This window comes from Solea senegalensis, linkage group LG4 (assembly GCF_019176455.1).
Source record: "Solea senegalensis isolate Sse05_10M linkage group LG4, IFAPA_SoseM_1, whole genome shotgun sequence".
Classification (NCBI taxonomy): Eukaryota; Metazoa; Chordata; class Actinopteri; order Pleuronectiformes; family Soleidae; genus Solea; species Solea senegalensis.
In genome coordinates, this window is record NC_058024.1 from 20,655,464 (window position 1) to 20,671,834 (window position 16,371).

Sequence of the window (16,371 nt, forward strand, 5' to 3'; positions counted from 1 at the left end):
GAAACGCAGAACAATGGCAAGATGTTATGGCTTACTTATTAAGGCAGCACAATGTATAGAAATAGAGTGGGGAAATTATGATTAAAAACAAACCAACTTAATGCGACTGAATAGAAGTTTATTTTGGTATATGGCCATAATCTGCGAAAACAAAAATAAAAAATAAAAAAAGCAAATGCCTGTTCATCCTAAGACAAACAGAAGGAACACAAATGCACTCTAAAAATTCCAACTATTGTGTAGAAAATATTGTATTTCAATGACTCATTAAGCCATTGCAAACTATTACCAGCTGGTAGAGCTTTTTTTTTGGAAAAAATCAAAAACATATTTAAGCCTGTGACACTCTGAGAGGGAGAACATGTTTTTTGTCACCCCAATAAAAGGGTTTTTCTGAAGTTCTAGTTCTGACTGATTTCTGAGCATGAAAAGCTTCAACAAATAAGTTGTTTATGAAGAGGCTTCAAACAACCTTCGTGTTGCTCCATCAACAACCTGTTCAAGAAAAGTCAAGAAAAGCAAATGATGCTTGATTGATGATTAAATGATGGTTAAACTTTATAAATGTATTCTAGAAATAAAGAGATTGTGATTAAGAGTCGAATCTAGCCTTTATACGGACTGTCCACCAGGAGGCAACAGAGTGACAGTGACAATAAAGTCTCCCTAGCATCCATTCTCAAAGCACCTGAGACACACTCATGCTGGGGAATACATGGGGGAGGAATTAGGTTAGCAAACAAAGAGTCTGAACAGCTTTGGGAGCCATTAACAAAATGCACACAACATGTAAACACTGAGCTACTGGGGACTGAAGACATTGGGAAAGAGTTCACACATTGGTGACATTATTAAAGGTCATAAGGGTGTTTGTATGTGTGAGGGAGAGGGAGAGAGATGGGGAAAGAGAGAGAGAGAGGGAGAGAGAGAGGTGTTTCCACCATGGTACAGTTCGGTTTGGTACCGGCATCTAACACAACAGACACCAAAGCAAGACATCCACAAACGTACTGGACCGTTCCACTCGGCGGAAACACGCCATAAGAGATGTAAAAACAGTAGTCACTGGGCCAAGTGTTAGTTAAAGTAACTAGAAATGATATGGGGTGTGGGTAACCCAGTTGGATGTCTGATCTTTAGTGCGTTTGGCAGAGCTGTGGGATGTGAACAAGGATTTGAAGACCTCAGACTTCCCCTCCATGACCTGGACGGATCTCTTGGTGGCAGCGGCTGTCAAAGACTGTGTACCCTCAGATGAGCTGGAGGATCCAGAGGATCCAGAGGATCCAGAGGGCCCCACCACATCTGGGTGGTAAGAGGTCAAACAGAAAAGAAAGAGGAGAGTCAACAACAGATATGAAACACTAGACAAACAAAATAACACATTTGAATTTACTGATGGAGGCAGCAGTCAATATCTCAAACTTCAGTTTTCAGTCAGTAAAGACTGTCTAAAGATTTGAGCAGTCATACATTTTGTTATAGGAGATTTTGTGAAGTGGCATAAATCTTTTTTCCTTGTGTCCTCGTTGACAACTACGCTTTTAGTGTGTGGGGGGGGGGGAATTTCCATGTCTCAGGCTGGTTCCATGAGCTGATGGGGAGCGTGCATAACAAAGTCAGCACTGACTGCATTTCAGTATTTAAATAACCACAAATCAAAAAACGGTCAGAGCTTACAGTGATAGTTCAATGTTAATTTTGTTCTATAATAAATAAATGCATTTAATGTTCAACAGTGGAATGTTTGTTTCCCCAATAATTCAAGCAGACATACTATGGTGAACCCCAGTCTTTCAAAGTCTTCTGTACTTTTGCATTTATCACAGCAAAGTATAAGCTATATACAGTAACTGGCTGGCTTTCAGAGAAGGAAGGAACCAGAGTCAGGCAATTCGATTGAGCAAAATAATAATTGTTGTGGTTTCCTATTTAGTTAAACGGGAAACCACACCTATGCTTTCTGAAGAAACACAATAGTCTGATGATCTAAGATTCATCAACGCATCATAACTTGCTATCAAAATACAGGAGTTGCGTTATTTTACTTCTTATTAAATCGATGAGAAACAAATCTGCAAGGACAGTTTTACATTTCAAAAATGCTGACATTTTTTGGGTAAATCAAATGTAATTCTCTAAATCGTAGAAAAATAGTAGTAAACCTTAAATGTGAGGTTATTCCTAGATCAAGCACAGAGACAGTGTGCCAATCAAATGGATCAAAATAAGATTATAGCATGTATGACAAAAAACAAAGTAAGTTCAGTGACATAATGGAAATTCAGAAAAAAAATCAGCTCTGTGGTTAGCATCAGTGCTGTGTAGAGGTGAGAAACCTCGCCTCACAAATCATAAGATACAATGTGTTAAAATTTAGATTGTTAACCACAAATTATTATCAGTGTTTTCCAAGTATCAGTGTTTTGAGAGAGTCAAAGTTTTTTTCATCATCCACCTAATTGCACCACAGCTTATTCAAACATATTACAATGAATAGGGAAAAAAGTGATTTGTTACCTGCATGGTTTTGTTTATGCAAATGCTAAAAGAGATTTGTTTGAAATAGAAAAATATGAGTCGACACACAAACCTGATGGTGTGGACACTGTTCCAGCCCCTTTGCTCTTCTTGGATTTCTAAAACAAGAGGGGAAACATATTCATTACAAAATAAACCAATAAAATGACTTCACAAATCTGTGACAGTATGTGTTTACCCTATGTGGTAATCCACATGCAGCCCTAAAGATTTGTCCCCACACAAACTATATGTGCATGCTGTAGGTAAAACATATAATGGGATTTAAAGTGGGATTCACCACATATTTATGATCAAAGTGGTACTTCATTTTAGGCTAAATGGAACTGTAAGCATGAGTACATGAGTGGAACGCATGTGCAACTCTCTGCAAAGACAGAACACAGAAAGTATAGAGAAGCCTTTGATCACCCAAGAACTAAATACATTCATCTCAATCGATAACCTATAGTTGAATAACATTTTAAAAATATAACTTACCTTTGTTTTGACTTTGGCTCGTCTTTCCTCCATCTTCTTCTTCAGCTGCTCCGCCTCCTCTTTGGTGCCATTGAGCACGATGACGTCCTCCTCTTTAAATGGGTCGCCACACTATAGCACAAACGTGGCACTCTGGTTAGCAACATGTTAAAGCATGGAGTTAAATATTATGAGCCTCACATAAAGGAGCTTATTTTACTTCTGTTATCAACTTTGTCAAGTTTTGTCATTGTCACTGCAACTTCAAACAGAACAAGAAAAAACAACCTGAATACCTCAGGAGGACAGTCTGGCAAAGTAATCTTTTTAATGATTTTTTCTAAACCACAAATTTACAGCTTATAACTGCCATTGTATTTGTTTTAATTTGTTGACCATGGTCGCAATGGTCGCAAGTTTGACTCCACCCCCGGCTGATTGTAGTCGCTTTGGATGAAAAGCGTCTGCTAAATGACATGTAATGTAATGTATGACTGCCATCGTATTTGTTTTAATTTGTTGTTTAACTTTTTTTTTCAAGACCCACTTAACTGGGGTCATCTTAATCATAACATCTATCACATATAATAATACATAGAGCAATAGTTTCACCTGCTGGAAAGTTCTACAATGATGCTGGATGGAAATCTCTAAAATTGCATGTGGTTTTGTGGTAAGAACAGGTAAATAGGTTTCCAATAAAAAAAAAAACACATTAACATACACTTTTAAGAGCACCCTCTTCACACCCAACCCATAACCCTGTCACAGCACATCCATCAACTATTATTTGCATTCAGGCCGTGTTTTTCTAGCTCAAAGAAAAAACACAGTCAAATCAGTGATGCGATGCAAACTCAGTCAGATGGTCAGAAATACATTGTGGCTTTTTAACAGCTTTGCACCAGAGGTTACTGGGTTTCCTCTACCTTTAAGAGCATGACTATTATGACAACCTACAACACTTAATTGAACAAAAACAGCAGTCAAGAATTTTCAACTCAGTCACATTATAATGTAAGGGAAATCAATAAATGAATTAACTAATGAATTAATGGTTTGGTTCACCCACAGATCAGTTGACTGTGACTGACCAAGTCAATGTATCTGATGAAGCTACTTCATGGTTACGCCTTGACCTGTAAAATTAAATCAGCTTTGTGTATCCTAATATCTAGATGACATATATTTATTGAAATGATTAAAAATATCATGGATTCCATATAGAGCAGTCTTAAAAACAAGTATATATTTGTATTTCCATTAGCCGGACCAACAGAAAAAACAATTAGTAGTTTTGTGTCTTTGTCACATATTACACAAATATGAACTACTCCTTAATAAAAAAGGAAAAACACACTAGCCCTGATATGCAAGCACAATATAACAACTTTCAATAACCAGAAGGGGATGTGGATGGGGGTGTGGCTGAAATACAGGCTCAGTGTGTGTGAACTCCAGCCATGTGCTGTGTTCAACACAAGAGGGATAATCTCAAAGGCTGACCATGCAGCAAATACATTCTGTGGGTCAGTCACTCTACTGTTGCTACCACTGAAACGATACGGGATGCTGGTGAGCTGAGCATCTTATTTTCAAAATGAAATCGGCTATCTGACAGGCACCGAAAAGGTGAATAAAACAGACAGACAAAAATGAGTGGACACTGGAAAACTCGATTTGCGCATCCGAGTTGTGGGAGTGGAAATTAGCACTCTGGAAAGAAAAGAAGAAAGAAAGAAAACTGAAGTAAACAAGACTGACAAAAGTGAAGCAAGAAGACAGAAAAAGAAACACGCAAACCTTTACTGAAACGGAAACTGTATGGGGGAGGAGAATGGCAAAACCATAGGAACAGAAAGAGACGGTTTGTAAGGTATGGCTGTATTACCGCTGGTAACTAGGAAGAGAGGGACCTAATCTCATGGGGATGGTGGGGGGAGTGACTTAATTAGTGACAAATACAACTACAGGGAAAAAAAACCCACATAGAAACCACACTCTCTTACTCTCACACCACATTCTCAAGCTCGGAGAGTTCAGTCGGTCTCTCACCTTCGTAGAAGATTACAACACTATTCTGATAACAAAGCTTAGCTTAAACATACAACAGAAATTACTCCTGCGGATGCTCCTGTTGTTGCTGAGGATGATGCAAGTGGAAATGTCTTGTACTCTCTGCCAGATGCTGGATGTAATGACACACAGGGAACAGTTTTGGTAAAAGGAATCAGAACACGTACCGACAATAAGGACAGGAGACTGAACTGCCTCAAAAGGTAATTGCCTAACCTTGACCTGCCTTTGGTACTTTTTCTATGACATACTATAGCTGCATGTGTGTTTATATACAGAAACATATTAACAATATTAACAACACCTACAGATTATTAAAAAAATTTTTAAAAAAGAGGAAAAACAAATTAAGTGCAGTTCCTCCTGCATTGATTCAACACCACCACGAAAACAAATAAATCACACAATCATAAATATGAACAGGCTACTAATGATTATCACAGCACACTGTGTGAGCACAATACCATCTGCAATTGCATCAAATCTTCTTTACCTCATTATACGTATGAGGTAACGATGGAGTGGTGTGGCTCCTTAAGGGAACAGCGCATCGCTCAAATGGTGAGTGGTGGAGTCACAGAAACACTTTGCATAGCCCTCATGATAATAGATGTACAGTATGCACGTCAGCATCCCACAATCAGACAAAATGTTATATTTTCCGCCACCTGTTGGAAAAGTGAAGGGGTCGAAGGTCTCCAAACAGATGTTTTTTTCACAAATGAAAGCTCAATTAACTACTGACATGTAAATAGTGGAAAAATGCTAAAAGTTTACTAGTGGCATGTCTTCATCGATTAGTACCTGCATATCTTACCCTATTTAATATTCCTCTTGGACCGAGGACCCTGAAAATAACTGTTTTGGATGTCTTTATTTCAGGAGTCTTATCTGTGGTGCTGCAGTCTGAAGAAGGTGAAGTGGGGCTATTATGAGCCAGTTTGAAGGGACAAAATGCAGCTTCTTGTTGTGCCTGGGGATCAGTATTATTTTTTGTTCAGTTATTTACTTGAGGACCACTACACTAACAAAGCCCAAGCCCCTAAAGCCTTCAAGTTGCATGCCCTTTTCCACTGAATGTAACGCTTTTCTACCAGACACCGAGAAGGGAATAGAATGGGATCGACGTGACTGCCAGGTATGTGTGTTTACTTACTGAAATTCTAAAATGTATGCAAAACACCAAGTGTAAAAAGGTTTTTGCACAGAAAATTATGGATCAAGTTATCATTTACATGCAGTATTATAACAAGACAACAAGTCTTGCTTGAGGACCGAATTTGTAAAACTAAGTGTAAGACTATGTGGTAGCAAGACCCCAAACACAAATTTGATTGCTGTGGTGATATCTGGTGATTTTTTCTGTCTGCAGTTGGACAACTATATTCTGAGTAGTCATCAACAGTGCTCCAATTTGACCAGAGATCTACACTTCATCACAAGACCACTGAGCCAAGAGGAGGAGGACTACCCTATAGCATTCATTATGACTGTTCACCAAGAGCTGGAGCTTTTTGTGCGTCTGCTGCGGGCAATTTATATGCCACAAAATGTCTACTGCATTCACGTGGATAATAAGGCCCCATGGGAGTACCGGGCAGCCATACAGAGGCTAGTCAGCTGCTTTCAAAATACCTTCCTTTCCAGTCGCAGCGAGGCAGTGACCTACGCTGGGTTTTCCCGCCTGCAAGCAGATTTGAACTGCCTGATGGACCTTGCAAAGTCCAAGATTGGCTGGAGGAAGGTGGTGAATCTGTGTGGACAGGATTTCCCCGTCATGAGCAACCTGGAACTGGTGCAGTACATGCAGAGCAAAGAGTGGAGGGACAGAAACATGACGCCTGGGGTCAAGCAGCCCGAGTCTATGAGGCACAGAACAGAGCTACAGTACATGGAGATCGCAGGGTCACATATAGCTCTGAAAGGGTCAGGGCTGAAGAAAAGGCCTCCTCCACACAATCTACAAATTTATTTTGGAACAGCCTACTATGCTCTGACAAGAGCCTTTGTAGATTTTGTTCTGAAAAGCCCAATAGCTCATGACCTTCTGGAGTGGTCCAAAGACACATTCAGTCCAGATGAGCACTACTGGGTGACACTCAACCATATCGAAGGTAAACAATCCATTTTTAAAAGGATACCGATACACAGTCCTGCTAACATAGCTTTTCCTAAGTTTTACAGCCAAAGTCCTAGTATAGAACTACTAATAGTTAACCCTTGTGGTTATTATATTTGTGCAAAAGGAGCCAATGAGACACAGTAACACAGGCAAGGCAACAAGGTCAAACTCTTCTCAGGTAACAAATTTTGTGCACTGGCTGCATTGGTTGTATCTTAATGGCAATGCTCAGGATGCATTGTTACAGCGAATTTGGCTTGTAGACTGCACAATGCAGAAAACAAAAACAAATATAAGAAGCAATCATAAGTACAATACCTATTTACATATCCACACAAGAAAGCACAGGTACTCAGGTAAACACCAACTACACTGCATACATGTTTTGCTACATATACAGATTGTGTTTGTGGCATTTCAACAGTGCAGGTCTTTTCTTTACGTTTGAAGTCATCTGACATTTATTTGTACTTTATTCTTGTTCAATTATGACTTGTTTTGTTTCGATGTGTCTTGCTGACAATATATATGTATACATATATACATATATATATGTATATACACATATATGTATACACATATATATATATATATATATATATATATATACATACATACATATATGCACACACATATTATATATATGTATTGCCAAGTGTATATATAAGGATCCGGTACTCCCAGGTAATGGAAGTGACTGTAGCAAATAGGGCAAAGTAAACCCTTAAAACTCAATTAAGTTGTAAACTAATGAAGAATTTAATCTGATTTTATCTTTGTTTACAGAAGCTCCAGGCAGCCACATTAATGGAGGTTGGGCAGGAGCTATCCGGGCCATCAAGTGGAGAGATCAAGAGGGAATAACACACGATGGCTGCAAAGGTACAGTGCAGCAACTGTACTATTAAAGTGACCCAATGTAGTATTACACCGTCCAAATAATGTATCCAACTTACAACAGGGTGAATGTCATGGTTGTTTGCACATTACAAGTATCCTTGGCATGTCAACAAATGCACATGTTACCTCAACATATATTTTACTACAGTTGAAACAAATAATACAATTTACCAAATGTTAGAGAGCAAATTCAAAATTTTCTTACTTTATATAACATCTCATAACTGCTGACTAAGTAGATTTCTTCAACTAACTTCACAGGCGCATGCAATATCAAATATTTTGTACTAGCCTACCTCATCCTCTATCTGTGCCTTAGTAAATACAAAATTGGTATCTTTACTCTTTATCTTAGTAATTTTAGGCTTGTTGGCTCCCCATGGGAAAACAAGACCAAATATTGGCTGAGGAGAAACATTTTTTCAACAAAAAAACTGATAAGAAGATTAATCTGAAATGATGTTCTTTCTAATGGTTCTGTGTTTTTATGACCTTTCACTAGTGGAGGATCGAAAAGAACAAAATAAAGATATTTAAGTGACAGTAAAAAAAAAACACAAATCTGCAGTGAGGTTCAAATGTCTGAGACCACTTTCCTATGAAAACAATTGATTATGTAATTTTCTAGGGCACTATGTTCGAGACATCTGCATCTATGGAATAGAAGACCTGCCTTGGATCATCAACAGGAATAGCATCTTTGCCAATAAGTTTGAGTCAAAAAGCTTTCCTGGGGCACTGGATTGTCTGGAGCAGTGGCACAGAAACAAGGTGCTGGGCCGGTCAACTGTTCCCATCGACCCATCATGGCTGCTAGCTACACAGAGGAACTCAAGCAGCCCCAGCTACTTTGACAATATTGCTCAAACATGAAACTACTGTTGATATCCAAAATAAAAGCCAAGTTACATGGAGGTCAGTTTTTAGTTATTCAATTGCTTTGTTCAGTGTCTGTAAAAGTCATACATGTGGGCAAGAAAATACTGAGCTATAAAAGCAATGGGGCGATGCGGAGGAGGTAAAGTACATATGATGTCCAATTCTTTATAATAATTATGGTTGAGAATTGATATATTTTTACAGTGAAGTAAGAGTAACAGCTGACCTTTTGAGTATTGAATAAATTGTTGTTTATACAGTAGTTTGATCATTGATCGTTTCACTTACTGATAAAAATGGATTGTTAACCTTTTTTAATGAATTAATGAGTTGCAGTTCCTTCTTTACTCATTTAGAAAACCAAGCAATTCCATCCTATCGTTCTTTATTTCTTTATTGTGTGTGACTTTTGTCAAAGTGATTGTGCTCCACTATTTCTGAAACATTTTATAAAAATCATTTTAAGTTCAAGTTTTAAAGGTTAAGGTTGATTGTGCTTGCCAAGTATTTATTCAGTCGGTTTCACTCAAACAACGAATGTGTGCAGATGACAGAATATCATCTGCTCTATGCTGCTTTAAAATAAGACTTGAAATTGTGTCCCTATCACAAATTACAAGAAAATAGCAATAGCTGAAGCAGAAGCAAGTGCTTTGTCAGTACTGCCTAAAAGGTTAGTATAAGGTTGTCATGAACCAAATTTTGCCACAACAAAGGTAATCAAACATTAAAGAGATGGGTTGTACTGGAGTGACAGGATTTGTGATGCTCACCTTGTGGCAGATTTCTGCCTTGACTTCCTTTAGGGCACGGTCAGAGAAAACACAGCCACAGGCATGCAGGTAACAAAACCTGAAAGAAAAAATATCACTTAATAAAAATTGACCTGTCTTTCATGTGTTTATTCTCTGCAAGTAAAAAAAAAACTGTACAATTGTACAAAATTGTGGGTGGTAAATTGCCAATGCTTTTAAATCTAAACCAGTGGAAGAAGGATTTGATTTGAGTGTTTTTAATTAATATTAGTGCCGTTAGATTTGATTCAAAATTTGATATGATTTTGAACATGGGTTGCTATGTTCACATTTAGACTGAACTGATGCAGCGCACAGGATGTGACACCATAGTCTGCTGCTGGAAATCTTTGCAGACGAATAAGGACAGGTGACGTAAACGGGAGATGACCGTGATTGGATAGCAATCGGATCTTGATGTCAACACTGGAGACGCATGTTATTACCAGGTGTAAATGTATGTGGTGATCATGCACTATCCAATCTCTATCGGAACACAGAAATGCATTTTAATACTAGGTGTAAAGGTGGCCTAAGCAGGGCCATTTGCCAATACACAGCTTAATTAGTTTTGTCATATAAACAACGGATTGAAGGTAGATTGGGAGTCAATGGGGCAGGATTTGCACACTGGGCAGGATTTGCTGTGCTAAAAAGAAACTTGAACAAGGAAAATGTCTGAAAGCTAGTTGGACAATGAATGCAACAGGTGCCAGACTATGGAATTAGATTTGTGTCAATATTATCAAACAACACTCTTCACGAAGCAAACACTTTATGAATTGAGCAAACAAATTAACCAAAAATTGCAAATAAAATATTGATTTAATCATTGACAAATACTGTATTTTATTTGTTTGAAAATACAAATTTTGTTTGCAATGATCCGAATTTTATTTGCTCCAAATCTATTGTGTTTGCGCTTCCTGACTTTCTTTGCAACGTGGTTTTATCTTTGCAACTCTGACCATGGGCAGGCCTTAGGAAGCTGCCTGCTGATTGGCTACTGAGTTTTGGAGCAACAGCTCAATGGACCGGAAGGAGTCACTGTCCGTCTGGAACTCTGACAAAAAAAATGTAACTATCTTACTTATGTGCAAACAAAAACCATGGCGCAAATAACAAATCAGGGAGCACAAAGAACAAGTGAGCGAGCGCTAATGCAAAAGAAAAGAAAAGTCAGATAATTGCAAACAAAATTTCAATCTTTTCAAAACAAATAAAATACAATATTTGTAAATGATTAAATCGATATTTTGCAATTTGTGTATTTTGATTTTGAGGTTCATTTATGTTTGCTCAATTCATAAAGAGTTGCTTGCTTCATGAAAAGTGCTGTTTGAAAATATTGACACAAATCTAATTCCATACCAGGCTAGAGTTTCAACAACGAAAAGATTGTCATATATGAAACAAGTGCATCTGTCCATACTCATATGCTAAGACGAGCTCAAGTAAGTTCTTTATTTAAGCACAAGCATTGGGTTTAGTTTTAGGTTGACATATTTCTGTGTTGTTTACCTGTGCTTGCCATTCATCTCCAACCCAACAACAGGGCAAATAAACATGCTGCGGTGAATGTCCTCATATTGGTCTCCTTTAGTATTTCTTCCTTCTCCCTCCCACTCCGGATTATCAGTCAAGTTCAGCTCCTTTATGTCCTAAAATGTAGAAGAGGATGGACATTTACAGAAATCGGATTACACATAAAATCAAAGTGAAATGTTCATAAATATAACCAACATACAAGTAAAAATAGAGACATATAATGTATAATTGTATAATTAGGTGACTTCACTATACCTTTAGCCCACGGATATGTGTAACAGCCTCAGTGTTGGGTCTTTCTGCAGACTTATCCAGAAGATATTCTATGACAGCATCTTTGTTGTAGAGCCTGAAACACATGGTTCTTACATTTAGTACATACACTAAATATCAGACATAACCCACATACTAGTGGGTTGAGAAAATGGCTGGAAAGCCTCATTGGATGATTACATACATAGCATCAAAGCTGCACACTGAAACATCATTCTCTTAAAATTCAGTTTCACGTCAAAATATTATGTTTGCATAGTAAAAGAGCACGTGATTTTGACTTTTTGATGATCGACATAATCTCAGCTCTCACCTCCCCAAGTCACAAGAAACGATAGGCCGCCTGAGTTTTTCCTGACTCAGGGCACAGTGCATCCATTTGGCCGCCAGCTCTGCATTTCGATCGACCTAAAGGCACAATTCGAAACAACAATTAAAATATGCCCATTAGAACAATACAAAGAAAAACAGGATAGCATGTAAGAACGATAACCGTGCTAGCTTCAAACTATAATTCTGTGAAATATATTATTCTGTGTTTCATAAAGTGTTTATGTGTTACCAACCATACACAATTACTTTCGGTTGTTGTTGTTATTAAAATAACTCTTTCAGAAAAACGCTTAGTTATTTACATTTAGCCTTACAGTTGTAGCTAGCTTTTCAGTTTCGCTAACTACCAAACCTGGCTTTGCGTACACAAGACGCAACCAAATATTAAACCCCACATTCTAATTGTATAACCCTTATTGGCTAACCACCGTAGGTGTACAACTACTAAACATGGTGCCTATTAATATAAATGATTACAAAAAAGCATGTCAGGATGTACTGTTAGTATGCTAGCTGGCTAACAGCGCCGATACAGGAAAGGAATTTGAACAAGAAGATTAAAAGAAAAACTCACCTTCTCTACTTTTTTGGGGCCTTTTACTAACTCGTGCCTTTTAGGAATCGTGCCGCCATCACATCCCATATTTACAACCGATGTGTGAAGTTTAATTATCCAGTTAGCTCACTGTAGCCAGGGCAATTCACAGACGTAAGTCAATCGCTTGTAAACAAACGGCGAGATGTCCACAAACCTCGCGAGATGTGTATATAATCTGAGGTCGCCCTCCAGAGGCTGACTACACAATTACGTCAGAAAAGAAGTTCAGGTGCATTTTGTCGTTTGAGCCACAGCGTGGAGGCATCGCTCAAGACTCAGTTTATTGTTTCTCACAAGGGCAAGATGAATGCATGTTATCCGCTGTGGCGACCACTAAATGGAGATGCCGAAAGAAGAAAAAAAGGAGCTGAGTGTTTTGATGTTTGAATTGTCGAATTGTATTGTCGTTTTATTTATTTTTCACCGAACAGCACAGTCATACATTTATATAACATTAAATACAAAATAACAAGAAGTTTATTTAGCCTATGGTCATGTAGCTAACAAACATTTTACGGGTTTTTAATAACACCACAATGTTTTGGGTTGTTTTTTTATGAACAAATGTTGCTGCAATCAAAACATGATCTTGCATAACTTTAAAACTACACCATCCAACACAATTGAATTTTATTCCCTTCACTCTTCTAGTGCCCCAATGTCTTTATTTTCAATAAAGACATTCTCCTTAAGGGAACAGCGCATCCCTCAAATGGCGTGTTATGAAAAAGTCACAGAGACACTTTGCATAGGCCTCTTGATAATAGATGTAATGTATGCACGTCAGCATCCCAGAATCAAACACAGCTTTATATTTTTCCCCACCTGTTGGACAAGTGAAGGGGTTGAAGCTCTACAAACAGATGTTTTTCACAAATGAAAGAAAGCTCAAGTAACTGCTGTCAACTGTGTTTTGGCCATGTAAATGTTAGCCACACTGATTGAAAGTGTATTAGTTGCATCAGATACATTCAGTCCAGATGAGCACTACTGGGTGACATTCAACCATATCAAAGGTAAACAGTACGTATTTTAAAAGGATATACACAGCCCTGCTGACATAACTTTTTCTAAGTTCTACAGCCTAAATCCTAGTATAGAACTAATTATTATTATTAACCCTTGTGGTTATTATATTTGTGCAAAAGGAGCCAATGAGACACAGTAACACAGGCAAGGCAACAAGGTCAAACTCTTCACAGTTAAAAATATTGTGCACTGGCTGCATTGACTGTATCTTAATGGCATCGCTCAAGATGCATTGTTACAGGGAGTTTGGCTTGTTGACTGCACAATGCAGAAAACACAAAAAATATAAGAAGCAATCATATAGTAGTACAATACATATTTACATTTTCAAACTTCTCCTAACTGTTCCCTACATGGTCTGGCCCCCACCTACCTGTCTGATATTCTCCACCACCACATCCCTTCTAGAGCACTTGGAAGTGCCCAGGACCAGGCTCAAAACCAGGGGGGACCGAGCCTTCGCTGTGGCAGCCCCCAGACTCTGGAACTCCCTCCCCCTACACATCCGGGCGGCCCAGTCTTAAAATATTTTTAAATCCCAGTTAAAGACCCACCTTTTTTCCCTTGCCTTTGACTAGTGTCTTTTTAAATTGTTTAACTCAGTCTTCGTCTTTTAACCCTTTTCTTTTCTTTTCTTTTCCTTCTTTTCTTTTTAAGTCTTTTTGTATTTAGCACTTAAGCACTTTCTGTGAAGCACTTTGGTTGCGGCTCAGCCGTTTGTATATGTGCTATATAAATAAAATTTGACTTGACTTACATATCCACATAAGAAAGCACAGGTACTCAGGTAAACATCAACTACACTGTATATATGTTTTGCTACATATACAGTAGTCATTTAATCAGATTTTATCTTTGTTTACAGAAGCTCCAGACAGCCACATGTATCCCGGCCATCAAGTGGAGTGATCAAGAGGGAATAACACACAATGGCTTCAAAGGTACAGTGCAGCATCTGTACTATTAAAGTGACCCAATGTAGCATTACACCCTTCAAATAATGTCTCCAAGATTATTTGTATAGTATCGTTGACTTTTCAACAAATATTCTACTACCGTTGTAACAATCAACACTGTTGGAGAGCAAATTCTACATTTTCTTACTTTATATAAATATATATACTTACAAACATCTGATAACGAGCCTACCTCATCCTCTATCTGTGCCTTAGTAAATAATAACTCTTTATCTTAGTAGAAAGCCAAACAGTTTTACTCACTTCACTCTTCTACTGCCCCAATGTCTTTATTTTCAATGAGCCATTAAATCCTGGACTAGTAAGTGACATTAGCCTGGCTTTCAGGCCTATTGTCAGTGGTCTAAGATGAAAGTTTCCTTAGAAGATAGTTCAGCGAGTGCTAATGAGATCTGTTTCCTGTGCCTTGCAGGCTGCAGATTAGTTTACTATCGATGGCGTTGTCCAAGAGCGACCATTAGCTTGGGGAATACCCCACTGGAGACATCTCTGGCAGCCTGACTGATAATCGGTATGGGGAGAAAGACTAAATAAAAACACATAAATGGACTTTATATTGGCTGAAAAAGAAGGTTTTAAACTCTTTCTGTTTACAACCCACAGGCAGCTGCCACTGTGTATTTCAAATTGTTGTAAAATGAACAGATATAAACATAAAAACATTTCTCCGTTTTGCATGTTGGTTCGATTGGTTCTTCCTGTAAATTATAAATTGTGTTATGTCTTATTGAATTTTCCCCCTTTCTCACACAGAGCTAAATGTTTAGTATGGATTTTCATTAGAGACACTGGAGTGAAAGCTCTGTTAGCAAACTATCTTTGAGAGACTGGTGGGCCCCAAGCTGGTAATGCAAACCAACACCTCAGGAACGTGCAACGCACAATAGCCACAAGACAAAAGGAGACGAGAACAATGGTCCTCTGTCCCTGCATGGCTAGTTGTTTTACAGGAATTCAGAATCAGAGCAGTTTTATGTGCTTCTTTGAATGTTTTTAGTGTTTATCTATGCTCAAGCCGCAGTAAAAGGTAAAGCACTGGGTTTTTTTGTGCCCATATCAGCTACATGAATAGCTCAAGCTGTTTGAATGTAATAAACACAACCACATTAATCTGCCGTGGCATGGCAAAGATAATCCAAAAAGCTAAAGTTTAAGATTCATGTCGCTAGAGCTATAGCTAATATGACAATAAAATATTTACAGATGACTGCAATTTGTAGATTATATATTTATCTTCAAACAGATATAATCTCAAATTCTTCAAGTACTTTGAGGGGAACATATCAGATGACATAATAGAAGACAAATAAAAAATGTTGTTTAAGAACATCATTGTCAGTATAAATTCCGACGTTACCGATAACATCCTTTTTTACTCCAACATTTCAATCTGAAGAATTTGTGCATCTTAATTTCACCCAGATATTTGTCCCTCTGATCGACCTTCCTACCACATGTACTGTATCTTCCTGGCCTTCAGTGGTGCTACCCAGCACGGCTGACCCAAAGAAAACCCCAACCACTAAGCGCACATTCAACCTCATGTTTATACTTCCATGATGAGTCCAACCTGCCTAATCAGACTTCCACTGACTGGCCTTGAACTGAAACTGTATACACCCTAACCATCCCAGCCATCCGAGGCAGCCAGTAGAGACCAAGGCTGCATTAATTGCACCAACCAGTCTTGGTTGCGTACCGGGTCCAATGCATGTAGCGTCTCTAATTGGGAAGGAATTGGTTTGTTTACATTGGCTCTGGTTGACAGAGCTGGACCCTTAGCCCTCCAGCCAGCAGAGTTAAAGCTTGCCCGAGGAGAAATCTCAAACTGCCTTGTTCCTG

At 38.3% G+C, this 16,371-nt stretch overlaps 2 protein-coding genes across 2 annotated transcripts; one reads left to right on the forward strand and one right to left on the reverse strand.

The window, feature by feature from the left end:
* Positions 1-101: 101 nt before the first annotated feature.
* On the reverse strand, positions 102-12,680 carry rtf2 (replication termination factor 2). Its single transcript, XM_044024707.1, has 8 exons — positions 12,500-12,680; positions 11,906-12,000; positions 11,575-11,668; positions 11,293-11,432; positions 9,751-9,829; positions 3,022-3,132; positions 2,594-2,639; positions 102-1,305 (listed from the first exon to the last, which is right to left on the reverse strand). Exons 1-8 carry the CDS (start codon positions 12,566-12,568, stop codon positions 1,091-1,093), a joined length of 849 nt encoding a protein of 282 aa, XP_043880642.1. The 5' UTR covers positions 12,569-12,680; the 3' UTR covers positions 102-1,090.
* On the forward strand, positions 5,003-9,239 carry gcnt7 (glucosaminyl (N-acetyl) transferase family member 7). The gene is made up of 5 exons (XM_044024706.1): positions 5,003-5,279; positions 5,959-6,214; positions 6,449-7,190; positions 7,985-8,080; positions 8,727-9,239. The coding sequence occupies exons 2-5, from the start codon at positions 6,008-6,010 to the stop codon at positions 8,969-8,971; spliced, it is 1,290 nt and encodes a 429-aa protein (XP_043880641.1). The 5' UTR covers positions 5,003-5,279; positions 5,959-6,007; the 3' UTR covers positions 8,972-9,239.
* Positions 12,681-16,371: the final 3,691 nt, after the last annotated feature.

Excerpts from the sequence above, each read along its gene's own strand:
- gcnt7 (XM_044024706.1), top strand. The coding sequence starts at position 6,008 with ATGAGCCAGTTTGAAGGGACAAAATGCAGCTTCTTGTTGTGCCTGGGG. Across the intron at positions 6,215-6,448 it reads GGGATCGACGTGACTGCCAG|TTGGACAACTATATTCTGAG; the intron begins GTATGTGTGTTT and ends TTCTGTCTGCAG. Across the intron at positions 8,081-8,726 it reads AACACACGATGGCTGCAAAG|GGCACTATGTTCGAGACATC; the intron begins GTACAGTGCAGC and ends GTAATTTTCTAG.
- rtf2 (XM_044024707.1), bottom strand. The coding sequence starts at position 12,568 with ATGGGATGTGATGGCGGCACGATTCCTAAAAGGCACGAGTTAGTAAAA. Across the intron at positions 11,669-11,905 it reads GTTTCTTGTGACTTGGGGAG|GCTCTACAACAAAGATGCTG; the intron begins GTGAGAGCTGAG and ends CATGTGTTTCAG. Across the intron at positions 3,133-9,750 it reads AGGCAGAAATCTGCCACAAG|TGTGGCGACCCATTTAAAGA; the intron begins GTGAGCATCACA and ends TTTGTGCTATAG.